This window comes from Dysidea avara, chromosome 2, assembly GCF_963678975.1.
Source record: "Dysidea avara chromosome 2, odDysAvar1.4, whole genome shotgun sequence".
NCBI classification, from domain to species: Eukaryota; Metazoa; Porifera; class Demospongiae; order Dictyoceratida; family Dysideidae; genus Dysidea; species Dysidea avara.
In genome coordinates this window covers 22,796,022-22,811,029 of record NC_089273.1, presented here as the reverse complement: position 1 = coordinate 22,811,029, position 15,008 = coordinate 22,796,022, and the positions used below count along the sequence as shown (strand labels likewise).

The 15,008-nt window shown below is 38.0% G+C and overlaps 1 protein-coding gene across 1 annotated transcript in view; it reads left to right on the top strand.

Annotated features, from left to right (window-relative positions):
* The first annotated feature begins 201 nt into the window (after positions 1–201).
* LOC136246884 (G2/M phase-specific E3 ubiquitin-protein ligase-like) overlaps positions 202–15,008 on the top strand; it is a 94,270-nt gene continuing 79,463 nt past the window's right edge. Inside the window, exon 1 of the mRNA XM_066038487.1 lies at positions 202–311. Coding sequence (XP_065894559.1) covers positions 255–311 — 57 coding nt within the window. The 5' untranslated portion in view covers positions 202–254. The remainder of the gene's footprint in view (positions 312–15,008) is intronic.

The following is a 15,008-nucleotide window of genomic DNA, read 5'->3' as shown; positions in this document are numbered from 1 at the left end:
CCATTGACTGTGGTGGAGTTAGGCGGCATATATATACCTCAGTTCTGAAGAAACTTTCTCAAAATAATAAGTGTTACCTATTTCAAGGCCCAACAAATCATCTGCGACCATTTTACAATGCACATACTGCTGAAACTGAAATATTTAAAGTGCTGGGTATGATAGTTGGACACAGTATTATTCAAGAGGGAATTGGATTTCCTTACTTAAGTCCCCTTTGCTACTGGTACATTGCTGCTGGTAGAAAGGTAGCAATGAAACACTATACGGATGATGATACTGGTGAAGACTGTAGTTACTTTGTCACGAGGGTAAGCAATAGATAAGTTCACATACTAGCATGCATATAAATAATGGCAGAAGTAGTTGAGGTAAGGAGTGGGCTGAACAGAGCACAGAATGTGTGGCAGTAGGGGATCTGGGGGTCATAGCCCTAACTGGGTCATCTCTGTGGTACAAACCAATGGGCAACTGGAGATTAATGACCCTGTTTCTTAAAGCTACAAAAAGATGTTACTAACAAGAAATAACCCAACAACTATACTAGTGCTGAAATGATTATTTAGTTATTTGACTATTCGGTTGACATGACACTATTTTTAACACTGTATTCAAATGGGAAAGCCAGCCTTGAAACTTAAGATTGTGAATGAAGTGATGTGTTTACACTGCAAAAATTCTAGTTTAGAAAAGATAGAAATAGCTCTTAGACTTTACCTTGCTCTGTAACAAAAATTTTCAGTACTTATTCAATAGAAGTACAAGTTTAAGGTTACGGAATAGTTTAAAATGCATGGGTGGAACAAATTACAAAACCTGCTTTAAACCAAGCAGGGATAAATAATTTCAACAACTGTGTTGTGTTAGCAATACAACTAATTGTGCTTGTTTGTTTTTACTACAGAACAACGACTGTTCTTGGGTGTGTGGTCTACAATAGAGCGATGTTTTATAAAAACGCGCCGCCAAAAACCAAACTAACAGATTACTGAATCCTTATAATTTCAACACAAGTGGCTAAACAACTAAAATATCTAGGTCCTGTGGAAGCGATTTTTTAAGTTACTGGTAGTATAGACGTTTTATTGAACTTTTAGTAGTTTTTTCGGGTGAAACAAGCTCTTTGAAGGCTTGTATCCAAGTCACTTGGGAGAAACATGCCAAAAATGCTTCCACAGGACCTAAAAAATGTAATATACAGTATCACTATGCCCCAGAAAAGCCAATAGAGCCTACAGCTTTTGCTATATTTGGCGGTGGAAAAACATGGTAGTGACAGCTGGAGCTGAGCGATGTACTTGTGTTACTACAACAAATTGTAGTGTTCCACCTGTCTCAAACTGCACTGTAGCTACATAAAAAACATTAAATATGAAGGGCTTCATCTTCATTTAAAACTTTTCACGCTGCTAGACTGGTTTTATGGGCTTCTCAAAAAGTATTGATAGGCATTCAAAATTTTGAATGATTGCCCGTTATTATACCGTAACCTTAAAGAATAATCGAATATTCGGTTGTTCTGTTCATAACTAAATGAATAGTAAAAATTGCTGATCATTTCAGCACTGCACACAGCTGGACTTATTTGTTGCCAGCATTTTTTGGCTTGTAACTCACTTGATCTTGTCTCACATATTTACATGACAACCTGTAATTATACGGAAAAACTTAGTGTAAAGACTCTAATCATTCTTAATCAATAAAATATATAGTATAGTGTAGGTGCTGGTATTAGACAGTGGGTATTATCGGACACCTTGCTGTATTGTCATGATTCTCTCTTCATTAACATTTGTTTACGTAGCAAACATGTTGTATAAGTATGGGCTATAATACAAGTATGCAAAATTTATTGCAAAAATGGGCCTAGCTGAAGAACATGATGAGGTAGTGTAATGACTGTAATGATTCAATTTGCAAATACTACATACATGTAGGTAGTCTTGTTAGTGCATGTAAGTACTTAGATTCTATGTGGTTTATTAAATAATTATTATTACTGAGCATCCAGCACTACTGATGTACTCGGGAAAACAAAATCGCACATATATTACTACAATAATTAGAAACTTCAACTGAGAATTAGTCAAAGTCATTTAGATCAATTAGGAATTGTTGCAAAGAGTTCAAGTCTTGAGCTGTTCTGGATAAAAACATTTTTGCTAAGCTGTTGTAAATGTTGTAAGGAGTACTGTATGAAATGGTGCTGATGATATTGCCTGGTTTCTCTGGTCATTCAAAGATAATTGGTTGAAATAGATAAAAGAATTTGGTTGTGAAGTGCTTTGTAATATGTCTGCAGTCTTGATATTTTATGTCAAGTTTGAAGTTCAGGCCATGAGATATGTTGGAGTGTGAAACTGTATCTACTGTAATCTTTCAATACACATCTTGCTGCTCTTCTTTCAGTGTTTTCAAGTTAAAGTACATCACTGTTATAAACAGGGTCCTTTGCCCAAAATGCTTTCAGAAATTTCCCAAAAATTTTCACCTATTATGCTGTTCAGTGTTCCCAATACGCTTGTATTATGCTCCTAGGTTAGCAAAATTTCTAATAATTATCTTGGAACATTTTAATTAGTAAATGTTCTATTAGAGTGTTTCACTACAAAGTGACGGTTCTATTAGAAAGTATTGATGTACGGAGCAATGTGCACAGTGCATTTGAGTGAACTATTGCTGCTTAAAGTTTCTACTGACTGTTCTATTAGGGAGTGTTGATCTGTTTTCATGGAGTTAAGCTCCATAGGTTGAAATATCCACCTAAATGCTAGCATTATGCTGTCATAGCACTCCACCCTATTATGCTGGCATATTTGATGTAAGCCTATAGGGTCCCATACTATTGAAGCATATTCCAGTTGTGGTCTCACCATTGCTAAATATGCTGTGGCTTTCACTTGTGTAAAACAATTGCTTGGGTTTCCCTTAAGTAATTTTAATGGTCTGGATGCTCAGGCCTGTAGGTATAGGGGAGTTTCAGTCGAACCCCTATTTTAAACTAGAAGTTTTATTTTTACTTAAAGATGATTTTTTAAATTGTAATCTGTGTTCTGACATGCATTACACACCTTCCATGGCTTCTACCAGCTGAATCACATGTGGCTTCTAAGTATTAGGCCACTCCAAGAAAATTCATTGTTTCCCATTTCCTGCCTGCAAACAGATTCTCTTCCCACATGGTCAGTCATTATTGCTGTCAACTAAACATTTTATTCACTATTTATCCTATGATTGCATAACAGTGACTAGTTTAGCATTCAGAAATCCCATTTAGCTAGCTTTTCACTGTTCAAGCTCTTATTTTAACTGTATTCTTACCTATAATTTGGTTGGGAAATGGGGATCAAATTACAGCTAAGAATATAGTAGAAATATTTAAACTAAGAACCTGAACGTTCTTATTTGTAAGTTAGTTATGAATTTCGAAAATTAGTGCAAATATCTATAATGGATAATCAACCGCCTGGCAGCATGTATTTTGAGGCCAATGAAATGCATGGGAAACAAGGTTGGAGTGGCCTTAACCAAAGCACTTCAAGGTTATATGTGTAACTTGTAATCACTTTAATGAAACATGAATACAGACATTGATTTCGCTTAGGCTTCTATTATTCTACTTACAGTATCTTAATAATGTTATCCATGTTCATACTGCACTGAGATAAACGGAGATAATCGGTTTTAAACGGTTTCAAGATAAATAGTTTTAAAGAATTCAAGTCAGCATAACTCTCCAAGGATAGTAAGCACGCATATAAAATTTACACTAAAGATGCGTCACTCTATTACCTTTCAGACCACTTCAAGTACTTGTAGCTGTTTGTAGAGTTTCCCGTAAAATAAGATAGAAAATCTGAGCAGTTGGATGAATGAGGTAGTATCACGCGCAGCATAATTCATACACAAATACTGACTGTATTTATTCCGTCTATGTTTAGGTGTTGGAACTAATAGTCCAAATATTCTACCTTGGCTCAAACAAAAACAGATCACAGCCCCCAATAGTGAATAACATTAGAGTCATTTATAGATTTGAAGGTCATTTTGTCTTGTTATAAGGAGTTTTTGAAAATAGTTGTTCCAATACTGAATAAAGACAGGGTTAGAATATGTAGTATTGGAATGCTATTTTTGCTGTGACGAGTGCTCACAAAGAGGTAGAGGGTAGGGGGTAGTGGGGTGGGCAAGGGTTAGACCGCAAAATGGAGACAGACCATGATTTTAGTCCAGAGACGAGATTACAGGGCTGTGCTGGCTTCTAATCAACTACTATATGCAACTACACAAACAACTACATAATCAACCACTACTACTATTACTTTTATTCATTCACAAAAGAAAACACATGTACATTGTACAGAACAATAATGGCAATGCAAGCAAAAGCTTAAGTACAACCAATGTTGACAGATCGTAAAATGTTAATGGTCCCCAAAATAGCTGACTTCTGGAGGTTATTGAACAAGTTTTCATTGCAACCAGGGATTCTCTTTAAATAAGTTTGCTGGTCAACCGATGCAATACCTGAATTTCCAAAAATAATAGGCACAGTATCCACTACTACTATTTTTTTCATTGAACAATAATGACTCATTTGTACAATAGTCCAGAATAATATTGGTAATACAGGCATACGCTTAAGTATAACCAAAGTTAATAGATGTTAAGATATTAACAGTCCCAAGAATAGCTGCTTTTGGAGGTTATTAAACAATGTTTTGTTATAGTCAGGTATTCGCTTCAAATGAGTTTGTTGGTTAGCTGATACTACACCAGAATGGCCAATCACAACAGGAACAAGATCAACAGGTTGACCATAACACCCGGAAATCTCTCGGACAAGGGTTTGATACTTGTTCAATTTTTCTTGCTCCTTAGTTAGTACATTGATATCTGCAGGGCAAGCAACTTCAAAGAAAATTATTCGCTCTTCCTTCTTTAAAAACAACACAATGTCAGGCCGATTGGATGAAATGTGGACATCAGTGTACAAACCAAAATCCCATAAAACCTTTGCAACCTCATTTTCAACCACTGGCAAAGGTTGGTGATCATACCAGCACTTGGCAGATATTGGCAATTTGAAAGACTTACTGAGGTGCAAGTGAAGCACCCTCCCCACCATGTTATGCCTGCGAAGTAACTAGTTGGTGCCAGTACAGGACAGCCAGAAAGTATATGCTGGATTGTCTCTTCCTGTTCCTGACACAAGCGACACAAGATTGACTGAATCGGAGTGTGCATTATCTTTGCCTGGTAAACCCTAGTGCACAACACCTGATCCTGCACAGCAAAAATACTACTTTCAGACTCGCCATGGAGAGAACATTGCAGCCACTTGAAACTTCTCACAGCATCAATAGTTGAAGATTGTATGAAGGTAAAAAATTTACCATGTAATGGCTTGTCACATAGTACACTCTGAAGCTTCTTCCTCTGAGCAGCTATCACAGCAGTTTTCAATTGTCCAACCTCATAACTTAAAACATCAGTCAACAACAGAGAAGATACAACATCATCAGCCTTAGACAACAATGACTTATGTGGCGGGAACTGCATCATCAATTCACAACAGGCCTGCACTAAGTCATCCCTTGATGACTGCAGGTGATGGGACAATAAGATTAGACGCCGATGGTAAAGGTGTTCAATGTTTAGCAAGCCTCTTCCACCTAACTTATGAGGCAAATATAATCTTTCAATAGCTGATCGCGGATGATGGATTTTAGCAGCAGTAAGTGTCTTACGAACAGTAACATTGAACTGGGCATCTCTGCCTTGGTCCAATCCACAATACCAAAACCATAGGATAGTAAAGGGATACAAAAACTGTTAGTTACCTTGACTTTAAACTGACCACAAAGCAGAGACCCCCACACTAGTTTCAAACGCCTGTGCAATTCAGCAGTTATAATTGACTTACTGCAAGCATGATCAATACCTCCTGCCTCAGGAAACCCCAAATATCGATACGTTTGACCATAATCAAGCTCATTAATTTCACTTTCTAAAGTTGGTACAGGTCCAGTCAAAATTAATTTGCCCCTCCTTGCAGACAGCTTGGCACATTTCTGATAACCAAACTGCATGCCAATGTCATCAGAAAACCTCTCAACATGGTCCACTACTACTACTACTACTACTACTACTACTACTACGGATTTAATGAAATTCTACATGTATAACACATTGTACAGACAATAGTAATGATGTAACAAGCCAAAGCCTAAGCTACATCATACACAAATTAACATTCCTAAGAACGCCAACTGTTCCAAGAATGGCTGCCTACTACTACTACTACTACTACTACTACTACTACTACTACTACTACTACTACTACTACTACTACTACTACTACTACTACTACTACTACTACTACTACTACTACTACTACGGATTTGATAAAATTTAACATGTACCATTGTACAGACAATAATGGTGAAACAAGCAAAGCCTAAGTTACACCACACGTAAATTGATATTATTAAGAACATTAACTGTTCCCAATATGGCTGCCTTTTGTAAGTTAGCAAAAGTTAATTGGGTAAAGGCTGGAATCTTCTCCAAATGTCTCTTCTGGTTATTTGAAACCACTCCAGACGCTGCAAACACAACAGGAATAATCACTGACAGCTGACAGTAAGTTCTTGACATCTCTCCAGCTAATCTTTGATATTTTGTGATCTTCTCATTTTCTTTATCCAGTACATTAATGTCAGCCGGGCAAGAGACCTCTATTAATAAAATCTTCTCTGGAGTCTCCTTCAATAATACTACCAGGTCTGGACGATTGCTCGGGATGTGGGACACGGTGATGATTTCAGAGTCCCACAACATCTTGATGCTGGCGTTCTCAACCACTGGCAATGGTTGGTGAGAGTACTAATTATTGGCAATTTTGCCAATGTCAAAAGTATGACATAGATGCCAGTGAATCACCGATGCCACTAAGTTATGGCGATGGATATAACTTGTTGGTGCTAGCATTGGGAACCCTGCCATCAGATGTTGAATAGTTTCCTCATGACTGCTACATAAGTGACACATCAAAGTTGATACTGACAGATTCATTATTTTTGCCTCATACACCCTAGTCCTCATAACCTGGTCCTGAATAGCAAAGATGGTGCTTTCTGATTCACTATGTAAAACTTACAAAGCCAACGAAAACTTCTAGATAGATCTACAGGGTTGGAACCACACCAGTTAATAAACTTATCATGTAATGGCTTATTCTTCAAAGTCTCCCAACGAGACACCTTCTGACGATCACAGACTAAATTCTTTATTTCATCAGCTGTAGCCTCAGCTAGATCAATATCAACAGATAATGCTGCGACATAAGCATCCGCCCTGGAGCAGACTGATTTGCGTGATGGCAACGACACATCTAGCAGATGGCACATTTTAACTAAAGCATCATCAGATGTTCTCAAATGATGTGCCAGCAGAATGACACGGCGACGATAAAGATCCTCAACATTTGACAAACCCCTACCACCCAAGCAATGAGGAAGATAGAGTCGTTCCACAGCAGAGCGATGGATGCAGACTTCTAGATGTTACCATCATCTTACGTACCAAAATATCAAACTGTGTAATCTCAGCCACAGTCCAGTCAACAATCCCAAAGCCATATGATAGCACTAGTATACAAAAAGAGTTAGTAGCTTGCACCTTAAAACGTGCATGTAGAAAACTACTCCAGATCAAATTAAGCCTACTTTTAAACTCATTAAGTACAACATCCTTAGAGTGGGCATGATCAATCCCACCTTCTTCAGGAAAACCCAAGTAGCGATACAAACCAGCAGTCTCCAACTCAGGAATCTCAGGGCCATTCATTATAGGCATTGAGCCAGTCTGAACACTCTTTCCACTCTTGATGTTCAACTTCGCAACAGTTTGAAATTCCAAAACTCATTTGGATAGCATCTGAAAACCTCTGGACTGTATCCACCAACTTATAAAGACTCTCATCATTCCAAGCAAACAATTTTAAATCGTCCATATACAAAAGATGCATCAAGTATACATCAGAACTCACCTTATAACCATCAAGTCGGTCCAACAAATAACTCAGCGGGTTTAAAGTAAGACAAAACAGCAGAGGGCTTAATGTGTCCCCTTGAAAAATGCCACATCTGACAGACACAGTAGATAACTGCACTGGAGTAGTGTTTGGCATGTGAAGGAATAAAGTTGTCAGCCATAAAGGCAACAGCAGCTGCAAACAAATGATTAAAACCGGAGGAAAATTTAAAAAATGCAAACATTCAATTATCCAATTGTGTGGCACTGAGTCAAATGCTTTTTTATAATCTATCCATGCCACTGACAAGGAGCAATTCTTACTGTGTACCTGGTGCCAGACACGATTAGATAATAGCAGGTGATCAGTGCATCCATATTGACCCTTAGCACAGCCCTTTTGTGCAGAATGAATTAATTGGTTAGCTTCACAATGGTCAAACATCAACGAAGTTATACATCCTGTCCAGATCTTGTATACAATATTTAAGCAAGTAATAGGATGAAAGTTTTGTGGATTAGTTGGATCATTAGTTTTGAGTATCAACAGAGTTCTACCAAGAGGTAACCAGGATGGAACACTCTGCTCATCTTGTAGAAATCTATCAAAATACGACACAAATAAGAATGAACAGATCCAAATTGTTTCCACCAAAAACCCTGAATTCCGTCAAGCCCAGGGGAGGCCCAGTTCCTCAGCTTCTTCAGGGTCGTGGTAAACACATTACTATCAATACAAGGTGTCAGCACTGCATGTGAGGACTCCACAAACTCTTCCTGCAATTGGGACAACCAGGGAGTCTTTAAGTCTGCACTAGACTGCTTTTACTACTACTACTTTTTTCATTGAACAATAATGACACACATGTACAATAGTACAGAATAATATTGGTAATACAGGCATTCGCTTAAGTATAATCAAAGTTAATAGATGTTAAGATATTAACAGTCCCAAGAATAGCTGCCTTTTGGAGGTTATTAAACAATGTTTCGTTATAGTCAGGTATTCGCTTCAAATGAGTTTGTTGGTTAGTTGATACCACACCAGAATGGCCAATCACAACAGGAACAAGATCAACAAGTTGACCATAACACTCGGAAATCTCTCGGACAAGAGTTAGGTATTTATTCAATTTCTCTTGCTCCTTAGTTAGTACATTGATATCTGCACTATCTCTACTACTACTACTACTACTACTACTACTACTACTACTACTACTACTACTACTACTACTACTACTACGGATTTAATGAAATTCTACATGTACAACACATTGTACAGACAATAGTAATGATGTAACAAGCCAAAGCCTAAGCTACATCATACACAAATTAACATTCCTAAGAACGTCAACTGTTCCAAGAATGGCTGCCTTCTGCAAGGTGGCAAAAACTACTTCATTATAGGCTGGAATCTTCTTCAGATGGCTCTTCTGATTCTTTGAAACTATTCCAGAGGCTCCAAAAACAACTGGAACAACTACTACTGCTACTACTACTACTACTACTACTACTACTACTACTACTACTACTACTACTACTACTACTACTACTACTACTACTACTACTACTACTACTACTACTACTACTACTACTACTACTACTACCAATTTTCATAAAATTTCACATGTACACAAAAGTACAATAATTGATATGATATATCGGGCATACAGCCTAGGATAATCATATACTCCGTCCTCGAAGGATAGATGTTGTTTCCAGTATAATGTCCATCTGCAAGGAGGCAAAAAGTCTGTCTTCGTATGCTGGGATCTTCTTCAAATACATCCTAAAGTTTTAACATATATAATCAAAGGCTTCACTGCTTGAAGTTTCTCAGTTTACTGGAGTGGTATATCCCTAGTATATGGAACAGTTAATTGTTTGTTATTTTAGTAGTTTTTCACTAAACTCACATTTACTGATGTTTTACTGAGAGTTTAAAACTTATTAAAACAATTATGTTCCACATACTTAATGTTACTGATATTTTACTATCAATATAACTGAGTACAACTACAGTAAAGCAGCTTAACAAATTAGTAAACTAAGAACCTTCAAGCAGTGTTTATAACTGTGGTTGGCATGTCATGGTGTTGTGGATCATAAAGTATTCCTAAGAAAATTTTGTCATGCTGCAAAAGACAAGTTTGCATGAAGAATTGCGGCAAGTACATATTCAGGTTGACTTTAGGCCCTTTGTTGTTTAGTGCATAAATAATTTATAAAATGTAGTGCAGTGAGCAGAATTTGTATGCAAACTCTCTGTAGCAAAGTCATTACATCCAGCAGAATTAAATTGAAGAGGGTCTCTAATCCATGAATCTTTTATTAGGTGTTAGCATAAAGAAATATGTATCACTTTCACACATAAATGCCTTAATATTGTATCATGGAACTGTTATACGGGCTCAGGAATGCATTAAATAGAAATGGAGGTAATATATCCTTGAGTTGTTTTTTTAAAATAGGAGATAATTTTTGAAATTCTGTGATTACTGTCACAATTTCACTCTATAATTGTGTTTCAGGAATTCCCAGGATTCAGTAGATTTTGTAATTTGGTTCTGTATGTAATAAACACAGGATATAGATTTATGAGTAAATGTGGACTTAGGTAGGGTCCGCAACGCGAAAAATCGATATCTTCCAATCAACTACCTAACTATTGTCATGTGTTAGGCTAAGTGTAACTTGAATAACACCAGCATCAATGGCGGATCCAGGATGGGGCACTTGGGGCAAATGCCCCCCCCTTCAAGAAATTGCATACAAGATCGAGATACTCTAATAGAGCAGTCAATTACTCTAATAAAGCAGTCACAATGTTCATGAGGCAGTGTAGCTTACCTATGAAGCTATAAATAGGATTAATAGGATTTTATTTTTTATTTTACATAACAGACGTGATATAGTTGGTAAGGATAATTAGCTATTATTGTCGTGACCCTTTTTTTTTTTTTTTTTTTGGTCTTCAACTGGTTTTCAGCAAGTTTTTTTTGGTCTTCAACTGTTTTTCAGAAAGGTGCCCCCCCTCTTTCCAAACTCTGGATCCGCCCCTGAGCATGGCAGCCAAGTTTGCCACTTTCTTCTGGTAGAAAACGATACAAATGTCTTAAAATCACGTGATTTTTCGTTGCAGCAGTTCGTAGGGTTCTTCGTATGCCACGATATTCACTCTCAAAATTGTTCAAGTAGTCTACCATCAACTCAAAGTATTGGTGGTTTGATTATATTGGTCAGTTTCCGGTGGCAGCACGATATGTGCAGTTTTTTGGCGACAGACAAAATGTTTCTTGCTCTGGAGCACAGGACAAGCAGAGCAGCAACTGCGCCGTGGGTCAGCAATGACCAGTACTAGGTAAAGTACCTGCATGCAGAGTATGGTCATAATTGAAGCTTGTTAGCCATCTGGCTGAGCCATCTATATGCTGAAATTCGGCCAAAACGACGCGATTTTTGCAAACAAATACCACAATGGTTGATACAACAGTGAGACGGTCTTCAACAGCAAGGATACGAAGCTTATAAACACATAACAATACGGCCATCTCGCCCAGTAGACACATAAAGCAATCTAATGCATGAAATAGGCACTCACGTGATCGAAATTCAAATCGCCGAAATACCCATGAAATCGCTTTCATTTCTGAATAGGAACCATGCAGTGTACTCCTTTCGTAAATATTTGTGTTAATTGTTCACTCGGGCGTGGTCTGGGCCAGTGCAGGTATATTTTATGCTGTGATGGCATAATAGGGAGAGTCTCAGACTGCTGCGCTAATCGAGATGCTGAACCTAATGCACACAAACTGATTGCCACTTGATTCCAAGTGATTTTAAGGTCATTGGAATAGATTATGGTAGTATTTTCCGCGATTTGAATTTCGATCACGTAAGTGCTTATTTCATGCAATGGATTACTCTGTGCGTTTACTGGACGAGATAGCCGCATTGTTAAGTGTTTATAAGCTTCACATCCTTGCTGTTGAAGACTATTTCACTGATGTATCAACCATTCTGGTATTTGTTTGCAAAAATCGCGTCGTTTTGGCCGAATTTCAGCATATAGATGGCTCAGCCAGATGGCTAACAAGCTTCAATTATAACCATACTCTGCATGCAGGTACTTTACCTAGTAGTGGTCATTGCTGACCCACGGCGCAGTTGCTGCTCTGCTTGTCCTGTGCTCCAGAGCAAGAAACATTTTGTCTGTCGCCAAAAAGCTGCACATATCGTGCTGCCACCGGAAATTGACCAATATAATCAAACCACCAATACTTTGAGTTGATGATAGACTACTTGAACAATGTTGAGAGTGAATATCGTGGCATACGAAGAACCCTACGAACTGCTGCAACGAAAAATCACGTGATTTAAGACATTTGTATCGTTTTCTACCAGAAGAAAGTGACAAACTTGGCTGCCATGCTGGTGTTATTCAAGTTACACTTAGCCTAACACATGACAATAGTTAGGTAGTTGATTGGAGGATATCAATTTTTCGCGTTGCGGACCCTAACTTAGGTGTGAGTGCAGTTTTTATTGTATTATTGAATGAAGGTCAAACATTAGTTTATATTGCTGTTTTGATTCAGTGACAATCTATACCCAGGGTGTTGTTACATATAACACATAGTATGGTATTTAATGTACAAAGCAATGTAAACATATTCATGACTTTGTAGTTCATTTGTTATTATTATTATTACAGTACATAGAATTTCAATCGTCAAAAGTAACAGCCTAATTATAGAAATGCAATTGTGAAGCATGCTTGCATATTCCCACCCGTGCAGGTGATTCACCCAAGTGGCACATACAGAACCTTGTGATTTTCCTGATATGTACTGTATATGTGACTGGGCCTGCAAAAATAGGGCATGTGGGCACATGATTTTTGCCTACTCTTTCAAACTTCCTTGGATCATAACTTTTTATACCAAAATGCTATGGCAATGAAACTTTTAACAGTTAGTTAGAATTTAATTAGCTTTATGATGCAAGTTACAGAATGCAAATATTCTGTTTCAGTACTAAGTTACGACCTTTAGTGTGACAGGGTGTAGTTTGTGCCCACATGCCCTGTTTTCGCAGCCCCGGTCACATATTATATGGACTTGCATTTAGACTTGCAACCCTCATGCTTATATTAGGCAATCACTAGTAATAACTATTACAGTGGAACCTCTCTATTATGAACATTCTTTGATTCCACCTCGAAACCAGTGGGAATGTAACTTTTGTATAATGCGTAACTACCACACGAAAAAAGTCAGGTGAATTGTTGTAGTAGTTTGTTCCATCACCCATCCATTTACAATTCATTAATAAATTATTTATTCAAATGTGCATCGTTCTTTTTTTCATTTTCTTCATCATCGCATCCCATTGGTGCGATTTTCTTTCAACCATGAAGTCGTATTGTAAAAGGTTGCAGTTATCAGGGGCTTTTTACACAATGTATCTGTACATTTAATTTCGCTAAAAGTTGTTTGTTAGTTTATGAGATCGCTTTTGTGCTCTTTGAAGATTCAAACTTGCCGCCATGATGTCGATGTGTGAGGCTCCCGCCTCAATACCCAAACAGCGTGGAAGTGGGCAAGGTCATTAGCCATAGTGAGCTGACTGATTTGATGGACACTGTGCTGTCAACTCTGGGTTTAATTGTGAGTCCAGTCAGTGATTTGTTTTAAATTCACCTCGATATGCCTCCACTGACTCGTTATAGCGTTACTCCCCCATGCAGGGTTGTACCGGCGTATAGCCTGCTGTAGTGTTGGTTTGCAGTTGAAGTAATTTACTGCTACATTACCCGTGCATGTCTCTAATCCCACCCCAGCCATTTAGTGCCGGTGAAACTTCAGTGTTCACTAAAAGCCACCATCGGTGCATCACCTATTAGAGAGTTTATTTGTATTTATTATAGGTTTAACTTTGTTTGTGTAATTAGGTTATAGGTTTTCGGTACGCACATTTGAATTACGTGATAAAAAATGGCTACCATTTAAGTGACCTCGTGTTCATTGTGAGTTGCGGCTGTTAGTTTTCGAAGATAAATCACAACATCTGGCACTCAACGTAGGGCCCGAGTAGGATTAACTGCTGTATGACTGCAACTAGAAGCAGCCCGGAGGAAGTTGATAGGCACTTCGACTTTTGATGACACTCGGCTACCGAACACTTTGTGCAGAAGATTCCTTCGTCATTTAAAGCTGCCTTTGTCACAATCAATCTTCTGAACCACCTATTAAAATGCCGTTATACCATGGTAAACTCCTATCTAACAGTACCAGTAAAGGAAAGCCTGAATGTTCAATTAGTGCTGTTGTTTTTTGTGTTTTTAGTTTAGAGATTCGCCTTGTCTGATGATGAGAGATCACGTGCTATTTCGTGGAAGCTATCGTGGTGTCGTCACAAAGCTTGTTCATGAAGCTGAGGAAATTGTTAATAATGCAGACCCTTTAGACTCAATGCAACGGATCAGACTTAGTGTGATTAAACAGCAACTGGATGTCAAGTTGAATTTGTTGAATGACATGGACAAGGAGATTCTCACTCGTGAATTGGATGCTATTGTTAATGAACTTGAAGAATCGGAGGCAGTCACTGCTAAGATAATTAGTTGTAAGCAGAAGATTGAGGAGAAGTTAACAGTAGTTACTCCGGTTACTAGCACTCCCGTGTAACCCATGTTGCACGCTTCATTGCCACCACCTTCTTCTGTTGCCATGGCAAACCTTGACTGCCTAGATTGCAACTTCCCAGATTTAGGGGTGATGTCAAGAATTGGCCAGCATTCTGGGACTCTTTCAAATTGGCTGTCCATGAGAATACAGAATTATCGAAAATGGATAAGTTTAATTACTTAAATTCATTGTTAGAAGGCACAGCCTTAAAGTGTATTCAAGGGCTTACATTGACTGATGACCATTATGACACTGCCGTTGGTATGCAAAGAGAAAGATTTG